Source organism: Talpa occidentalis, unplaced genomic scaffold (genome assembly GCF_014898055.3).
Source record: "Talpa occidentalis isolate TD23 unplaced genomic scaffold, MPIMG_talOcc4v2.1 talOcc4.5, whole genome shotgun sequence".
In the NCBI taxonomy this organism is placed as follows: domain Eukaryota; kingdom Metazoa; phylum Chordata; class Mammalia; order Eulipotyphla; family Talpidae; genus Talpa; species Talpa occidentalis.
In genome coordinates this window covers 39651873-39670526 of record NW_023604861.1, presented here as the reverse complement: position 1 = coordinate 39670526, position 18654 = coordinate 39651873, and the positions used below count along the sequence as shown (strand labels likewise).

The window sequence follows — 18654 nt, the reverse complement described above, 5'->3', positions numbered from 1 at the left end:
AACATCGGTGTTAAGATCCGATCAAGGGTTTATGATTAGATTCCTTTTTTCCCAACTTTATTGGGGTATAATTGATAGAATTTTTATATATTTAAAGTGTATAATGTAATGATTTGATAGACCTGTGATCTTCCCATCTAGTTCATTAACATATCCATCGCTTATATGTTTACCTTTTCATTGTGAAAGCATTTATGTTCTATTCTCTTAGCAAATTTCACATGTGAAGTTTCGCATTTTACAGTTCTCACATTTTACGTTAGATTCACAGACCTTATTCAACTTAGAAGTGAAAATTTTTACCTTCTTGCCAAGCTTTCTCTCCCTATCCACCGCCCCCATCCTATAGCCTCTGGTAACATCTTTTGGACTCTGTAAGAGTTTCACATTTTAAAAAAATTCCACATATAAGTGATACATTGCAGTATTTGTCTTTCTGTCTGTCTTATTTCATTTAACATGGTACCTGCCAGGTTCATTATGCTTAAACTCTTCACTGCTTCCACTTGATATGTAAAAAGGTATGTGACAAGTCTATAGTATTAGTTGGTGAATACAGAGCAAGTTCCCCCTTGATAGGTGTTTTGCTAAGGATTAATATGGAGTTATAGGTTTTCATTCCTGTGCTTTCCTAGAATTCGATCTCTTTATCCAGAATGTGTACTTTTATAGTCACCATAACTCAGGTCCTTCATGGTTTTAAAAATTCCTTGCTTTACTTAATAGTGGTATTTCAGTAGTAATATTTTATGTACCTTTTCATTCTCACCTTATATGGAGCAGTATCACTGATGTCTTTATTCAAATGGAAAGTAATAGCCATTTGGAAAAATATCTATTTTCATCACATGGTTTATTTTGAAATGAAATAAAGCTTTGTAGCAGTTGATCTGGCTCCATTCTTTCCTTTTTCTGAGGCACTATAACTATTCCAAAAAAATTGTCAATTAGGAGTGAAGCTTTGGGGATTAAATATTGACAGAGAAACCAGCAGTGGGTTGGTGTAATTATACAATAAAGTGTAATGAATGCTCTTAATACAAACTGTCTATAGATAGATTCAGTCTACCCAGCCTTCTGTTTGCCAACTAGAGACTGGCTGAAGTCCATGAAGGAAACTTTTCAAGAGTAGAAGTTGTAAATTTAGAGATGCTTTGAAAGATTGCTCTAATGGTAGTGGAGGCTTTTACAATGAGAAAATTAAAAAGAATAAATGTTGATTTTGAGGAACTCAAGGTTTACTGTCTTTATTAAGCCTACTCTACCTTTTCTTTCGCTAGAATACCATTTTTTCTAAGAATCTGTGACACCAGGGCCTCCCCTGGTGGCACAGCGGTTGAGCGCTGGGCTGCGAGGCTGCCCGCAGCCTCTGTAGCGCCGGTTCGTTCCCCAGCCGCCAGTGAGGGTCCCACAAAAAAAAAAGAATCTGTGACACCAGATAAGATTTCATGACCTTTGGGAAGCTAAAAATGGTTCCATAAGCAGCACTTATCATAGCAAAATAAAGTAGCCCACATTTTCTTTTGGTGAAATAAAATTGATTTTTTTATCCTTTCTATTTTCTATGTGGGATTTTATGGCATAGTATAGCACATTGACTTTCCAGTAAGTGAAGTAGCATTGCTATCTGTCAGCCAAAGGAACAGAATTCCCTGAAATTACATGTTTAATGATCCCTTAGTATATAATGCTGCCTGTTCTACAGCCACTTTAGTATGCTGTTTACATGCTTTATTCCCTACCTACTGTAATTATAATATTGCATGTATCTTTTGTGCACTTAAGACTTGTTTCCTGATGCTTTTTAAATCACTGTGTAACTTTAAGCTTTATTGAGAGAAGGGAAAAGAAATGTTTATTTTCAAGCTCATAATGCTTTTACTATCCCAGCTCCAGCTCAAGAATAAATTTCTTCCTTCCCATGTCATCCTATCTTTTGATTTGTAGAGCTATGTTCTATTTAATCTATAAAACAGTTAATATGAAAATGTTGGGCTAAAAAATGGGAAAAGAAAAATGGGAGCTCGAGGTGCATAATTGCCTTTTGTTTAAAAACTCCCTAAGAACAAATTTCTGTTTGGTAGAATGCCTGAGTTTTGAGAGGCAGCTGTATTTTATCAGATATTTGAAGGAGAAATATTTTAGTAATGTGGGGTTCTAAAATGTTGAGAAAATTCCTTGCGTGAGAACTATTTTTAAAATATGCAGTGTGCTTTTTTAAAAAATAAAAATTTAAGGTACAAACATATTTACAAATTTTTATTTTATTTTTTAAAAGATTTATTTTTATGTATGCATACAAGAGCTGGGGTGTAGGCCAGCAGTGCTGGGAGTGAGAGGATTCACCAGAGACAAAGTGGGGAGAGGAACAGGCAGATTGACTGAAATACACTGCTGAGGGGAGCAGCGGGCAAGTCCCGAGAGGTCTGCTGTGCCATGTGGGTTAGCAAACTGCCTGGGGATCGAACTCATGCTGCAGTGGCTGGTGATAGCTTCTTAGTGATGAGACTTAACCTCTTTTGCCACCAGGGAGGCCCCTACACTTACAAATTAAATAAATCATGGAGATGTAATGTAAAGCACTGTGACTATAGTTAGTAATACCACTTATATTTGAAAGTTGCTAATATCATAGATCTCAAAAGTCCTTGTTACGTGAAAAAAAATTATAAAGTATAACTAAGTAGTATGTATGTATAGTGACAGGTATTAACAAGACTGTGTTCACAAAAGTGTTGTTAATACCTGTCACTATACATATATACAAATATCAAATCACTATGTTGTACACTAAAACTAATATAATTCAAATTATGTCAGTTATATCTGCAAAAAATAAAACTTTCCAAAAAACAAATGAACATTTAATTATCTACATAGAATGATAGTTCCTGATTTCTAATGGTAGACAAAATTACAAAACAAATCAAAATTTAACTTATAGTTAATGAGGTAAAATTAATAGTTCATAATCACTTCCAAATGAATGAATGTAGTCAAGTAAAATCACTTGCCAAAATTAGTCAACTTTTTTTTTTCATTTTAAGCTAACCTTTTTACCATTTTACTAAATAATAGCAGTCTTGTGAAATTTTTATATTTTAAGCTCTCCTTGTATCATGCTGTCCATATTTTTTTCCCTTACAAAAATCTCAAATATGATGTGAAGGTTTGAGGTGTAATTCTATCTCTGTATCAAATACAAAGCTCTGGCTATGTTTCATATAGGATGCCCTCTCTCATCCTAACTTTCATGTTCTTCATGTTTGTACACATCTCATTCTCTAGGTACTCTTTGCAAGTCCTGATCTACCAGCACTAAGATAAATCTTAGCAAACATCTCTTGATTTTTAAAATACTGACTTTTAAAAATTGAAATGTGGCTTGCATGCCTATCAGATAAAAGTCCTTTTTATAGGGAGACACTTGAAATGACCTATGACTTGACTCCAAACTTCTTTTATAATTCTTCCAAAGTAGGGTTTCTTGCCTTCCCTGAGTATACCAGGCCCCAGCACTTTTGCATTGTTTTCCTTATATAGTACTGTATTCCTTCATTTTTGCATATCAAAATCCTGCCAATTTTCAAGAACTCGGATGTTTTCCTTCTATAAAGCCTTGTTAGTTTTCCCCAAATAGAAATAATTTTGCTTACCCCTGAACTTATATAATTTTTTACCAGTATTTAATTTAGTTTTCTTTTAAAGTTGTATGTTTTTTATATCATCTATAGGTTTCTTAAAAGCAAGTTTTAAAAAAGGTTGAAATATGTGCTTACTTATTGGCAGAGTTAGGCCTCAGACCTTGAAAGCTCATGTTTTTTTTTTTTTTTTATCATATTCCCATACAAGTATTAATGATAATAATATATAATAACCATCTTGGGAGGGGTACTTACAGTAGCTCAGGTACTATGCTTTACATACAGAATACAAAGCAGTTAATATTTTTCTGTTATGGAAAGTTCTTAATATATTTTATAAAAAGTAGAGTATAAAATGAGCTCACCTTCAATGATTGTCATTTTGCCCATCTTTTTTTTTCTAGTCCCCCACTGCTTTTTAAATGTCATCTTTTAATACATCATCCTTTTATGTAATGCCTTCTCTTATAAATATCTCAGTATTTAATATAACCAAAGTTCCATTATTACACCTACCAAGTTAATAATAATCCCTTCATAAACTCTGGTACCCTATTTTCAGTTTTCCTTAATTATCTCCAAAGTGTCATTTTGTAGTTGGTTTGTTTAAGTCAGCATCCAAATAAAGCTTTCTCATTGAATTTAGTAGTTGTGCCTCCCAAGAGGAAGATATATTTTTTAAAGAGGAAAAGTTTACTTTCCTGTTATCTTTATATCGCAAAAGGTATTGATCCACTTTCATGAATACAAGCATTTTATTCAAAATTATACCACTGTTGAACTTCTGAGGAGGAAATATTTTCTAGAGTAAACGTCATTAAATTAGTTTAAGTTCTTGATTAATTTACACAATGAAATTAAACCATACCCAATTTTTTTCCAGCCTAGAAATAACTGCTTTCATTTTTTAATTTTTCATGTTTGATTTTAAAATCTTCTTAACACTATGAAAATCAGTAAACATGTATTAGTGCCAATTAAGCAGGATTCTTAATTGTTACTACACAATTCTATATGATTCTTTGTTTCTCATTCCATCTATTAATTACAAGTTTATTGTGATCAGAGATTTAGTTTTTCTCCTGGGAAAGGGTTAGTAAATGTTTGTTGAATTATTTGATATTGAGATACTGTGAATATTTTATTGCCAAAATTAAAGAATGTGTGAATTTTGCTAATTAATAATTGAACTGAGCCCTGCCAGATTTCTACTTTGCTACATCAGAAATATACCATGTTGCTATGCCTGCATAATTGTCTAATATCTGTAGAGGGACTGAACAATTTGTTCAGAAATTTTCTTGCCTGTGTCCCCAGCTGGTAGTGGCAGCAGGGAATTTGATAACTAAGTGTGCTGTGCTTGTAGTAGCTCCCGTTGCTTGGGAGTCTCAAGGCTATGAAATACTTGGTTTCATTAAGTATAATGACACTCATCTTCTATGTTATGTTATTGTGTGTCCCCTTTTAAACCTGTTGAGTGAAATTGCCTGATTTACAATCTGACAATTTTTTTTGCCATTCTGCCACATTCTCTCTGCTATTTAGTTTGTATCCAGTGTTTCTTAGTATTTTTCTTATATTTATTTTGAATCTATGTCTTATCCTTACAGACACATTGATTCCTTTCTCCACCTTTACCCCCACCACCTTGCCTTCCCCTCCCTCCACACACACTGTTCATAGTGGCTGCTTTGGTCATGCTTAAATAACCAAACTATCCCAAAGTATGTCTTTGACATTTATAGCTGCTCACTATTTCAAAGGGAAATTGCAGGATGTGGATTTTATTATTCCTGTTTGAAGGAGCTTATGACTTTAACAGGAAGCTATATTAGTAAGTCTGCCTTAGACCATGCACATGACTCTGGTGTTCTACTTGTTGGTTTGTCACAGAGAATCCATTTATGCAAAGGTTAGGATTGTTTTCTTTCAATCTTCCAAATTCTTTTGGAATATAAGAAATTTCCAGTGATCATATAAGAGCAGCTTCTTTTATTTTATTACAGGATTAAAGAATATTAGAATCAGGTAATATGTAGAGATCCACTTATCCAGGCCTTCTTTTTAAATGAGCAAACCTTGACTCAGATGGTGGTAGAACCTCCACCTAAGGGAAATTAAGCAGGGATCGTAGTCCTAGTGTCCTAATTAGAAGGTTTAACACTTGCTGGGAATTTTAAGATTAAAAAATAAGCAGTATCAATTTATTTCTCCAGATTTTACTGAAATATTTATTTTGTTATCTTTGACTGCTGTTGGTATTTGCTAAAGACTTTCATTTAATAGCTTTTCTAAAAAGGAAATTAGGACGCTGTACAAAAAAAATTTCTAAATATTGTATAAACTGATTAACTCTGCTAAAGTTATTAGAGAGTTAAGGGAAAGTAGAAGAAGGCCCAAAGTTGAGACATTCCAGAGAGCAGGAAAGGAAACTGAACACTGGCAGTGGCAGTAATTTGGAACCCATTATAAAATTAATGCAAAAAAAAAGATCTAGCTTGTCTTCCTGATTGTCCCCCTCCTGAAATTTAGATACCACTCAGGGAGTTCCTGGACACGTGTTTTAAACTATATTATAACCTTGGAGTGATTGATCTTTGACTCCACGACACCAGAATATAAAGTCTCATGCAGATTAGTTCAGAGAGGCCACCTCTTGACATTCTGTTTTGCAATATGGTGAAACAGAAAAGAGCCCCATCTGTTTACTTAGATGCCATTTGTGCAGAGTTCTTCACTGCTAAGCACTTAAGTTTGCTTCTCTCCAAAAGAGGTACATTACCTCCCACTCACAGGGCTGTCATGAAGACTCAAGTGATTGGCACCAAAAGGGTTGTGTGCACACAGAAGAGGGCTCCATAAATATTTGTTTCCTTCTTTATTTGCACAAAGTGAGCATTAGTTTCCCTGAAGAGGTTTCTCTCTCCTTTAGTAAGAAGAAGTCACTTGACTTCCCTTTCCCTTCTTCCCTCAAATTTTAATAGTTACTACCTACAGGTTATATGTGAGTCACTGGTGATAGGGACATGAATGAGGAGCCCAGTCCTCAGAATTGAGGGGCCTGACAGTTTACTAGAGTACAGAGTGGTGAGTGCTATGAGAGACTGTGGTTTAGGACCCCAAAGTAACAAACTATTCTAGTCTCAAAGCTGAAGGGGAGAAGGTAATCAAAGACAAATCTTCAGAGAAGTGAGTTTTCATCAGAACACTAAGGGGGGAGTGGAAGATGACAGAATGATAGGGAGAATGTGCTTTTCTAGTCAGAAAAAATATATGTGCAAAAATGTGGAATGCAGAGGTTCTGATGACAGTGGGCTGATTAGGAACATGTTTTAATGAATCTTGCAGAGGGCTGACACAGCAAGCTTGTAGGCTTATCTCCTGTTGGAAGGTCCTTCAAGGCCTGTCACTGACCCTTTAACATTAAGTCCCAGGACAATTGCTCTTAGCCCAAATCTCTTTTCAAGACTCATTTTCTCTTTGCCTGCTCTCATTCCTCTCATCCGTTTTCTCTTACCCTGCTCCTTGCTCCTTCTCCACTTTGACAGAGTATGGATAGATTTTTCCCAAATTCTATATTTTCTTCTTTTCTTCAAGAAGGCCTTGAAGCCCTTCTTCTTATAAAGATTTTACTGCTAATGTCTCTGAGGAAACAGGCTAATAAAATAAACCTGAGAAAGTCAAAGGAGTCGCAGAATCCTTCAAAGTTTTCTTAAGATAAGGATTTTATTTATGTATTTTCACTTATGATGAAATCATTTTTTATTGCAGTAACATTGATTTACAATACTGTACATATTTTAGGGGCACCACTTTGTACCTCTTTCAAGATATGCTAAAGTCATGGTTTCTGATCTTTTCACAGAAACTGGAAGCCTGTTCTTGTCCTCAATTTGATTCCTGTCTGTGTGACAACGTATTCCCTATTTCGCCTAACCCTGTAGTTAAAGGGCCCGCTGACTCCCAACTCTATGAGGGTCCTTCTTCCCCATACATTGTCACAAAGAACACAATGGACAGAACTGTGGTGATGAAAACACCAGGCTCCTGAGATGATATGTATTTTTTAGGATCTCAATTCTCAAGATCTTTCTACTCTTTAAAATTTTCACTCAAATATGATCTTCAAAAAGTTTTAATAATGATATGAGAACTATTTTGTGCTGGTTTTCAATAAAAATATACAAATTACACATAGAATAATGACTAGTAAGTAAAGATAAATATGCACAGGAACAAAATGAAAGGTAGCAGATTTGTTTTAGCAGTTGCACATTGAATAATGTTTTGTTTTGTAAATTTCCCAGTGAGAAAAATGAGTATGTACCTTTTATAATGGAAAAAGAAGATACTAATTTTGTATTTATTCAATTAAAGTGATCCTGAGGATTTTCTGTTCTAGACAATGACTGTGATTAGATAGAGCAGGTCACTATAACTCTTCTACTTTGCTCAGGATATTTACAGAAATTTCTTCTTGGTTAGGCTATTAGCATTTCCTAGAAAACACTACCAGAGCTTTTAAAATGAAATTGGAAAAAGTAAAATTTGAAATGCCTGACAAGATCTGTTTTGGAAAAATAACAAATTGTTGACTGGACTATTGTGGGTCCAGAGGTGGGAGATCAGACAGGACCCTCCCTAGGAGTCTGAGTAGGTGATGGACTGCCTTTGTAGTGACAGTGAATTGAAAAGAAAGCAGCAGATGCTGGAAACAGACACTTCAAAGTAACATATTCCAAAATTAAGCTGCCTTTTGAAAAACTAGACTTTCCTCCCTCACCAACAAAAACACTTTTCTCGTATTTCTCAAATAGTGCCACCATTTCACATCTCAGCAAATGTTCCCACTTTCTACCCTGTTGCTCAAGACAGATAATCAGACTTCCTTTCCTCATCCAGTCATCACATCTGAACTATCACATCTTGTCAGTTCTTTTCCCTAAATTTCTCTCAAAACCATCCCTTTTTCTCTTCTCCTTACTTTAACCTACCTTCATCGCCTGCCTAAAATTTTTAATGAGTTTACAAACTTCTCTTCTTTGTTTTCATTCTTACTCACAGCTAGACCAGAATGATTTTCCAAAAATCAAAATTTACTTCGTTGGCTTCTCATTGCTTTTAGGAAAAATGAGAATTTTAATAAATTAAAATTTATTTTTAAGTAAAACTCTTTTAAGTGGTTTTCCAAAAATGTTGTCAAAGCTAGACCTTGCCTACCATTCTAGACTTAGTTGCCATTCTCCCCTTCACTCCTATGTTGTCTTTGGCTTCTTCTAGACCTATGCAGCTCTCCCGCTCACTGTCACCCACTAACATTTACATACTGTGTTCTCTGTACCTAGAACACCCTCTTTCTCCTTTCTTTTTAGTTCTTTAATTCCTTAATATTGCAACTTAAGTATCAATGTGTGTGGTGAACCTTCCTTAGCCCCTAGATTAAATTTTTAAGTGTCTTGGATGCCCCAGAGCAAAACACTCATCATATGTGTTATCTATTATACTTGCTTAATTGCCTGTGTTTCCTACTAGATTATAAGCTGTGAATGTCACCAGGTGCTGTAGCTATTTTATTTGCAATTATATACCGCTCTCAGCTAGTATAATACCTATAACATATAGTTGAGACATATTAATAAACATTGGTTGTAATTTTAGATTTCAGGGATTTATTTATTTATTTTTAAAGGAAGCTCTTTTTTTTTTTTTTTTTTTTTGGGTAAAGATTTATTTATTTATTTATACAAGCATTGGGTACAGTCAGAAGTCGGGAGGGTGAGAGAATTCACTGAAGCCAGAGCAGAGAGCAGAACAGGCAGACAGACGAAGTACATGGCTGAGGGGAGCAGCGGGCTGCAGGAGAGGTCTGCGCGCCATGTGGGACCCTCGCCCGGTGGCCGGGGATGGAACCAGCGCTGCAGAGGCTGCGGGCAGCTTCGCAACCCAGTGCTCAACCGCTGCGCCACCGGGGAGGCCCGATTTCAGGGATTTAAAGGACTCTATGATTAAAGAAGAAATCAGTATTTGATTTAAGCAGAAGTACACTTTAATATTTATCATCCTATAATTGAAAATCATACTTGTAAAGAACTAATTAGAAAAATCAGTTTTTACACTTACTTGTTCATATTTCATGCCACTCTTTAAATCTAAAACAGTTAATACTCTGCTGTAAAGTCTAAAATTATAGAACAGAAAACAGAAAATTATAGGAGACTAAAAATAATTATGAATTTATTTTTAAAATAAGAAGGGCTTAGAACTAGTATATTTAGAAGTGAATTTAAAAATAAAAAGCCTTTATGTGTAAAAATTAAAGAATTTAAAAATAAAAAACCTTTATGTCACATATATATATGTGCTAAATGTGATTGCCAGTTTGGTTTTCATTAAACATAAGTTAAAATAGTACAACTTTAAGAAAGTATATTTGGTAGAAAAGTCTTCTGTCTTTTTTACTCCAGATTAGTGTCTCATTTTGTTTAATATTTTTGTATAATTACAGGGTGTAGGAAAAAACAAGATTGTCGATAGATTCCTTCACCTGCTCAACAGACCCCGAGAATATATCCAACTGCACAGGTAAGAGGTTAAGATAAAACCTCTAAAAATCTGGTTTAATCATTTATTTTCCTCCTACAACAATTTAAAAATACTTTCTCAAAGGTCATTTTATAAACAAATTTCATTTCTCTTCTTCCTGCTCTTATCTCCCCTCTCTGTTAAAGGTAATAAAACCATGCAAAATTTATTTTTAGGGTGACTAATGCTTTATAAACATAAATTAATAGATGTTTTGTGGACAGAGAGTGATGATCATTACATTCTAGAAACAGATTTCATCAACATAAAGGCTTTTAAATTAGAAGAAAAATATGTAGAGGGTAAGTCCACTCTCTAACAGAACTAAAAAAGCTCACAAGGAGAAACAATAAACCACATGAATCTTAGATGTGGGATAAGAAACTCAAAAATATGGAGGAAGTAAATCTTCATTTCTATTTTAGATATATAAGATTGAGGAATTTTTATTAAACTAATTTGTTAAACATTCCCTCTAATTTCAATGCAGTTTTTTTCTTTATTATATACAGCTTTAGGGCTATATTTGCCATGAAATTTAAACTCACAAACTTGCTATGAGAGAACATATGTTTTAAAGGACCCATAAATAGCATCAAAAAAAATGTTTAGGACTTCTCTGATCTATGGCTGGCCTACTTAGGCTTTTGCCTTTGTTTATTTTAGATCCCTTTTAAAAGGTTTGCGATGTTACCATCTAAACAGTCGGTCCAGTCAATTTAGTTTATGGATTCATGCCAACAAAATTACTAATGAGTTATGCATAACATAGTCTTGATAGGTAAAATCATCACCAAACACAGGAGTAAAACATACAACCAGTGTACTTGTAACTATGGCCATCTTACATTTTAATGCTCAGCTCTCAAAATGAGCAAGCTGAGAAATTCATGGCTTTAGTTAAAAAGCAAGATAAAGATATTGTCCTAAGAGAGTGACTTAGGTAATTCAAAAGATTAGTGGATCTAATTACTTTCATGGTGCATATTTCGAACAGAAGAGACTACATTGGCAAATGTGAAATGCATTTGTTCACATGTTTTTCCACAACATTGTGTTCATTTGACACCAAAGAGGACACTTGATATGTCAACTTACTTAACTCTTTCCTCCTTAGATAAAAGTAAAGTTCGATATTAAAATCAGAATTATCTTTGGACTTTGAATTACTTATGTTACCAGATTTTTCATTTGTTTGCATTTGCCCTTTGTATATGAAGATGACAGCACGGGTCTAGTCATTAGTATGACCTATGTGTGTACTTGGTTACTTTTTAAATATTGCTACCTGTTATAGAGTTCCCAGGTCCTCCAATATAGTCTTAACCTCTTCCTCCAGTGGTATTTTCTTCCTGTGTGCTCAGTTTATTCTGGGCTGGACCATTCTCTGTTTTACAAGTTTTAAATTTGTGTCTATGCCTGTCTTCATTTCTCCTTCAAAATTGCACTCTTTTCCCACTAATCCTTCAACATTTGGCCCATTGTTTCTTCACACAGAAGCTTTTCTGAACATAACTGTTCCCTCCTCCGAAGCTCCATAAAGCTGAATTTGTACCATTGTGATAGAAAGAACTCAGATATCAGAGCTCAAATCATGTCTTCACCATTAAATTTTTTGTGACCTTCTACTTCTTAATTCATAATTCCTGTAAATATTAAATTGAAATTTCTGTACATATCAAATTGAACTCGCAGAGCGTTTATGACAATCAAATGAAAGGATGTGTGCAGAGGACCAACCAGTGCCTGGCACATTTTAGGCACTAAATATTTAAAGAAACTAATAGATATTGGTTTCATGCCACATACCCCACATTCTTAACTCACTAAGATCTACATTATAGTTCGTTTCTAAATCTTAAGCATTCTCTCCTCTTTCCCCAGTTATGTCTACCCGACTAAATAAGGAACTTTTCTGAGAATAGAGGTCAGGTTTATTCATTCTATATTAATTCATTCATCTAATTTGTGACTATCAGGTTCTCATTGTTTGTCAATGGCTGTTTAGACACTGATGATGTATACAGATGATGATATTGATCGCAACTTAGAGGTGCTTGTCAGTGGGGGAGAATTCAGCAATGTGTAATACAGTGTTGTGTGTGAGTCAGGAAAGAGGCACATACAGGTTCTTTGGGAACCTGGAGGAGTGGTGCCAACCTCCTGAGTTTATGTATGTGATAGTGTGAAAGATATCTGAAGAAGTTGGTGCTCAAACTGAGCCTTAAGGGGTAAGTAGGCATTTTTCTAAGTGCAGAACAAAAAGAAAGTGGTGTTATGATTATCAAAATCAGGCTATCTAAAAACTAGGACGTGAGATGCAGCTTAGTGTGGCATGGGATAATGTGTGTTGATGACAATAGAAACGTGTGGGCCTTATAGCAGATTTACAGGCCTTGCTGAAGTTGCATTTTTATTCTGAATGTAATGTGATAGACTTAAAGCAAGAACTATTATGACCACAATCTATGAGCAGATCAGAATCAGCTAAGACTTGACTCAGGAAAACACTAGAAGGTTATTGGCAATAATCCAGATAAAATTGCTGGGCTGAACAAATATATTGACACTGAGAATGGAAGGGATGGACATATTTAAATAGGTTTTACTGGCTAATTTTAGAAGCCTTGATAACTAAATGGAGGTTGGTGGGATTGGAACTGAAGAATAACCTGCAGGTTAGGTAAAGTCTACCAGTCATGAGGCAAGTGCTTTGTATGGTTCCCAGTGCACAGTGGACACTCAGTAAGTATTTGCTGAAATGACTAGATATGTGCTAATTCTCAAACTCCCCTATGATCACCCATCCCTACCTTGGGGCGCTGATGGTGGTTTTAGAACTGAATAGAGGCCTCTTATCTATGTATGTATTAGACCATTGACTGCGTTTTATTAGTGCTGTAACCCCTGGGATGTTTAAAATATTGCTTGATGAATGGTTATTGTTAAAACAGCTGCCTTTCACCTTCAGATTTTTGTGTATATTTTCTATGTGAAATCAAATGAGATAAAATGAAGTATAAAACTATAGTACTCATCATCTTCAAATCAAATAACCTGGAGAGACTGATGGCATGCTGAGCGCACAGCATAATGGGCAAGGGGCCAAGTATGTGGAGATAGATGGAAACTAGACTTTTGGTGTGATAGTGATCTGATGTTGAGGGAGGTAGAATTATAGCATTTGACATCCAAAAATTACATGAGGCTATGAACCAGTGTTACCTCAACATAAGTGTATCTCAAAAATCACAGCATAATTTAACATGCAAAGCTTTCCTGAGGCTGAAGAAGATTGACTATAACAATATAAATTTTGAAATCCACAAAGTCCCAGAGCAAATAAATGTTTTGGGAGAAAATAGCAATTGTGAAAGCTTTCTGAAGTCTCATGGAAATAATTATTTTTAACCCACCAAGACATTCTTAGCAGTGGTAAGAGCAAAAGGCAACTGAAGACTTGTCAGACTTAGCTGCACATAAAAGGTTAGGGGTACTCTTTGTGTCTCATCTTCCCTACTATGAATTCTCTTGACTATGGTAGAAATATTTTTATCGGTACTTGGGCAGCAGTTTTTTGTTTTTGTTTTTACTAATTATGCCTCTACTGGCTCAGTTTTACAAAATGAATTATGCTAGTACCCCTAACATTTCCTTGTAGACCATTAGGTTTGTAATAATTTTTACTCTTCTCTAGAAGAGTAATTCCTCTATTATTTTTGTTTCTTAAATAAACATGTACATAGCAACTAAAGTGTGCCAAGCACTCTTCTAAACTGTTGTCAAGTTTTATCTCTTTACTGTTCACTACAACTCTATGAGATCAGTGCTTTTGCCATCTCTGTTTTGCAAGTGAGGACACTGAGGCACAGGAGGGTAAACAGCCTGGCTGGATCAAACAGCTGGCTTCCTGCTGTCTGCTTCAGTCCTATGTTCCAACCACTGTGCTCACTTCTTTTTGTGTTTATTGTGCTCATCAAATAGTAATTAATTAGGTTCCTCACTAAAGTGCTAGCCATATGGTAAGATTGTTAGTTGGCCAATTCGTACATTCTATAGTCTATGAACTATAGCTCGATTTTTTAAGTTCCTAATCCTTGTTCAAGTTCATCCCAACTATTTTCTTTTTGCTGGTTAGTCCATATTTTCCCATTTTGGCCAATAGTGATATCCTTATTAAATTTTACTTTCTGTTTTCTCGATCACTTTTCCATATTAGTAACCATATTTTGTCTCTTAATCACGCCTCCTCTGAGATACAGCATCAGTCAATATAATAGTTCTTTTTTCTATTCTGTCACCAAATGGTACATTAAAAACATAAAATTAAATCCTATGGTCTTTTTGTGATGTTCCTCTCAAGCAACACTGCTTTGCTCGTTTCAGTACATCCACTGAATATTTGTGGGTTTTAGAGGCTGGTGAGTCAGAGCTGCAAACAGACCTTCAAACTGAAGATAGCAGCAAGCGGCTTGCTGTAGGCTTTTTTGGAAGATGAAACTAGAAACAAGAAGGATCCTATGGGATTCTTTTTCATTTTTATTTTCTAAATCACGGGCTTCATAAGCTTGAGAACCACTGATGCAGTGTATATTTTTTCTTAGTTTTGTTATATTCCTTGCCACTAGAGAATAGTCACATTCCTTTCAAGTGTTATGTACTTTTTCAGTTTGAGAAAAACTTTAAACATCCAAAAAATTTAAACAAAAATATGTAACACATACTCAAATTTAACAGCTCTTCATATTTTTTTTTAATTTGATTCTACTTTTCCTCGTGCAGAAATAAAGTGCTGGAATAATAGCAGAAGTCCCTTTAACCACTACCTCCAATCTCATCTCCCCTTCTTCAAGTCAATCACTATTACCAATTTAGTTTTTATTTCCAACACGGTTTTTTAACTTGAAAACCATTTTATGTCAAGAAAGTCATAATTTCACACTAATCTCCATTGCAAATTCACTGAAGGAGGACACCCAGAGAGGACTTAGAAACTTATATTCCCTATATCCATCCCTTGCCTTCATGCATCTCCTCCATTTGGCCTTTTCTTAGTTGTAGCCTTTATATTAAACCAGTAGGTGTAGTAGTGAAAAAGGTGCCTTCTTGCTTCCTATGTTCTGAGAGCTGTCCTGGCAAATTATTGAACCTGAGAAGTTAATGGGAACCCCTGGTTTATGGCTAGTTGATCAGAAAGAAACTCGCTATTTGCAATTCATATCTAATGAGGGAACAGTCTTGTGGGACTGGGATCTGTGAAGTCTGTGCTGACTCCATGTAGCCAGAGTCAGAATTGAATTGGCTAGTAGGACACCAAGTGTCTCAGAATTGATGGGTGTGGAAAACCCACACATTTGGTGTCAGAGGTACTGAAAGGTAGAAATAGATAATGCATTCCTAAAATGTCTCTTGTTTTCACACTACAACAATTTGAAATACAGTCTCCGACCATGTTATCAGTAAAAAAGGAATATAAATGAAGGGTTTCAGTGAGTTTTTAGCATATTTATTCAAAATATAAAATGTGACTCTGTCCAATTAGTTTGCAGAACCACTGATTGACATCAGGAAAGATGGAAATTCCCAAGCCTAATGTAACAAAAAACCTTTGTATGTTTGATGTATGTTAAGTGGTAGAGAATGCAGTGAAAGTTGCATTTCTACATGTTTTGGTAATCTCTCTTTTAGCTATGATAGCCATTAAAATAAGTATCAAAATAAACTGAATTTAGGACTAGATCTTTAAATTGCACAAATAATAAAGTATCAATCATATTGTTCTCTCCAAAATATCCTTCTTTAATTATTAATGAGAACAAAAGATGTTTTGTATTGTTAACAAAATAAAATCTAAAAATGTTTTTAAGTTACTGTTTTCTCATCTTTAACTCACTTTCTGTTTCTATTTTTATATGTTTTAGAAAGAACCTTCTCAAAAAAAAATTTTATTGGTAGTACATTTAGAACCACTGACCTAGAACAGGCTCTTTTATTGTCCATGAGATTATCACAATTATATATTCCCACTTCTGTTTCCCCTTCTAGATAGTGAGCTCTCCTTCAGGGAGGATAGGTCTTTGAATTGTCTCTAACTTGATGTCTGGAGTACAGTAGATGCTTAATAAACATTTGTTAAATGAATAAATGCAAGTTATTTTTTCCCATCCATCTTTGAGTTAGAGAGTCCTCTCTGAAGTGGGTAAGATGGTGGTCCTCCATTTCCATGAAATAAAAGTCAGACTCTTGAGCCTGATGTTTAAGAAAACTATGCACTCCAACTCACTGTGTCTATCCAGCTCCATTGCCCTCCATGTAGATGTATTCTAGAGATACTCAGTAGCTCCAGATATACTCTTATAGTTCCAAACCTCTTCATGTTTGTCTGTTCTGCTGCTTGGAAGCACCCTCTACCCATCCCTTGCAAATAAGATCATATTTAATCATCAAGATACCCTGTTGCGTCCCCAACAAATTTTTTTTAACTTCTATTATGTAGCCTTTATCATATTCCAACATGAATTATATTTGTCTTATATCTAACTCTAGTCATGTGAGTTCTTGAGAGCAGGATCTCTGAACTAATTTTTCATTTCACAAGCTTTCACAACTAATAATCTGCTTTACACATTGGAAATATATAGTATTTGTTTAAAACATTCATGTGTTTTAAATACCATGCAACATAGAAGATATGATACATGGTGATAATCACCAGGTGTATCAAAAAATGATGATATCTGCTTATCTATATGTGGTATCTACAAGGGGACAGTCATTGAACAACAAGAGTTTAAGGATAGAGGTGAGAAGTAAGTAATACGTCAGGAGGTGATATGTGAGCTGAATCTTTAAGGAATAGGTTTTTCACGCTTTGTTAGACAAAGTGGGGAGAAGGAAAGAAAAATGTTTCCAGGGAACCTAGAAGGCTTATGGAACTACCAGTAACTAAGTACAGCCTCAGGGTACATGATGGAAGTAGATGGCTGGATTGCATCCATTTCAATGAACATTTATTATATACTGGAACACCTGTTACATACTGGTTACTTTTCTAAATATGTGTGATTTCAGCCTAATAAAAGTGCTAGAAACACCAGCCTGCATGTTTATATTCTAGTTGCTAGGGAGAAAAGAGAACAATTAAAATGTGTAATATGTTGGATAGTAAGTGCCATAGGGAAAAAAGAAAGTGGTGAAGGGGAATGGAGTAGGGTTTACAATTTTAGTAGGCTGTCCAGGAAAGGACACTAAGAAAGTTGACATTTAAATGGCACTGATGGACAGTAGCCAATATCCAGTCTTTTACCTCTGCAAACCTACCTGTTTAGTAAAAGTATCATGTATGTATTAAGTGCTTTCTATTTTTTTAATGTGGATTTAGAGATACTAATAACCTTAAATAAACAGCAATAATACCTAAACTCAATGAGAGAACAGGACAAATCAACATCCCCATACACAACCTGAAAGAATAAGTAGAAGAAATTGCTGAGGAGATGAAAGAATGTGTCAGTCCCCAGATGACATAAATTATTTGCTGTCTTTATATTAAAGGTGCAGTTACTGAAATACCCACCAGCAAAAGTCAGAAAATGATGCACATACTACCTTGTCAGCATCATTCTGGAGTTCCTCCCCAGTGATTATCTTGACACAGTTCATAAAGCAGTGGGAAAAAAAAAAAAAAGATTGCCATTTATAATCACTTATTTAATTTTGGGTTCAAGAAATAATGTGATAGATACCAGGCCAGAAAAAGCTGCCAGATGTTGAACTTGCTATGCAGTGTCAACTGTCTTCTGCTCAGCCCAGTTTTCTGAAGGGTCTTTTCCTAATAATGACTTAAACATCTTTGTACTGAAATTGGAGGGTATGTTAAGGAATACTGTTCAAAACACCTAGCTAGTTTCAAGATAAAATACAAGATGACAAATATGCTTATAGAGTTGCTTTAGTCCACTGACCTCTAATTTGTTTCATCTCTATTTGTTTCTTCTTCTCTGCCATTAAATGACACTGGAAAATAGAGTGGGGTTTAAACAATCTCTAACTTTGGCTGCTATAAATAGTGTATATTGTTTTCTTATGATGCAGTAGTGTCTTCCTTTAAGAAAATTTATCATAAAAACTTTAGATAAATTATGGAAAACTTAAACAGATTTCCTTAAACAGATTTGAAGAGTTCTTCAAATACAATACTTATTCCCATACTATTTACCACTTGATTCAAATGGTAAAAGTGTGATAGCTTTAAAACTGGAGCATTGAGAATACTTTCCAGTTGACATACAACCAGAAATGAAGATAAAATAATTCATGGCTTATAATATGCCAAAAATATTATAACAAATACAAAATACAACTTATATTTTAGGTAGTATTACAAGAGAAGTATGTTTTGGATTATTAATCAAAATAAAATGCCTGC

At 34.8% G+C, this 18654-nt stretch overlaps 1 protein-coding gene across 2 annotated transcripts in view; it reads left to right on the top strand.

Moving 5' to 3' along the window:
• Nucleotides 1-18654, top strand: part of VWA8 (von Willebrand factor A domain containing 8) — a 364311-nt gene that overhangs the window by 174151 nt on the left and 171506 nt on the right. For both annotated transcript variants that reach the window (XM_054701470.1, XM_037526940.2), the window contains one exon: nucleotides 10150-10226. In XM_054701470.1, the coding sequence (XP_054557445.1) occupies nucleotides 10150-10226 (77 nt within the window). The remainder of the gene's footprint in view (nucleotides 1-10149; nucleotides 10227-18654) is intronic.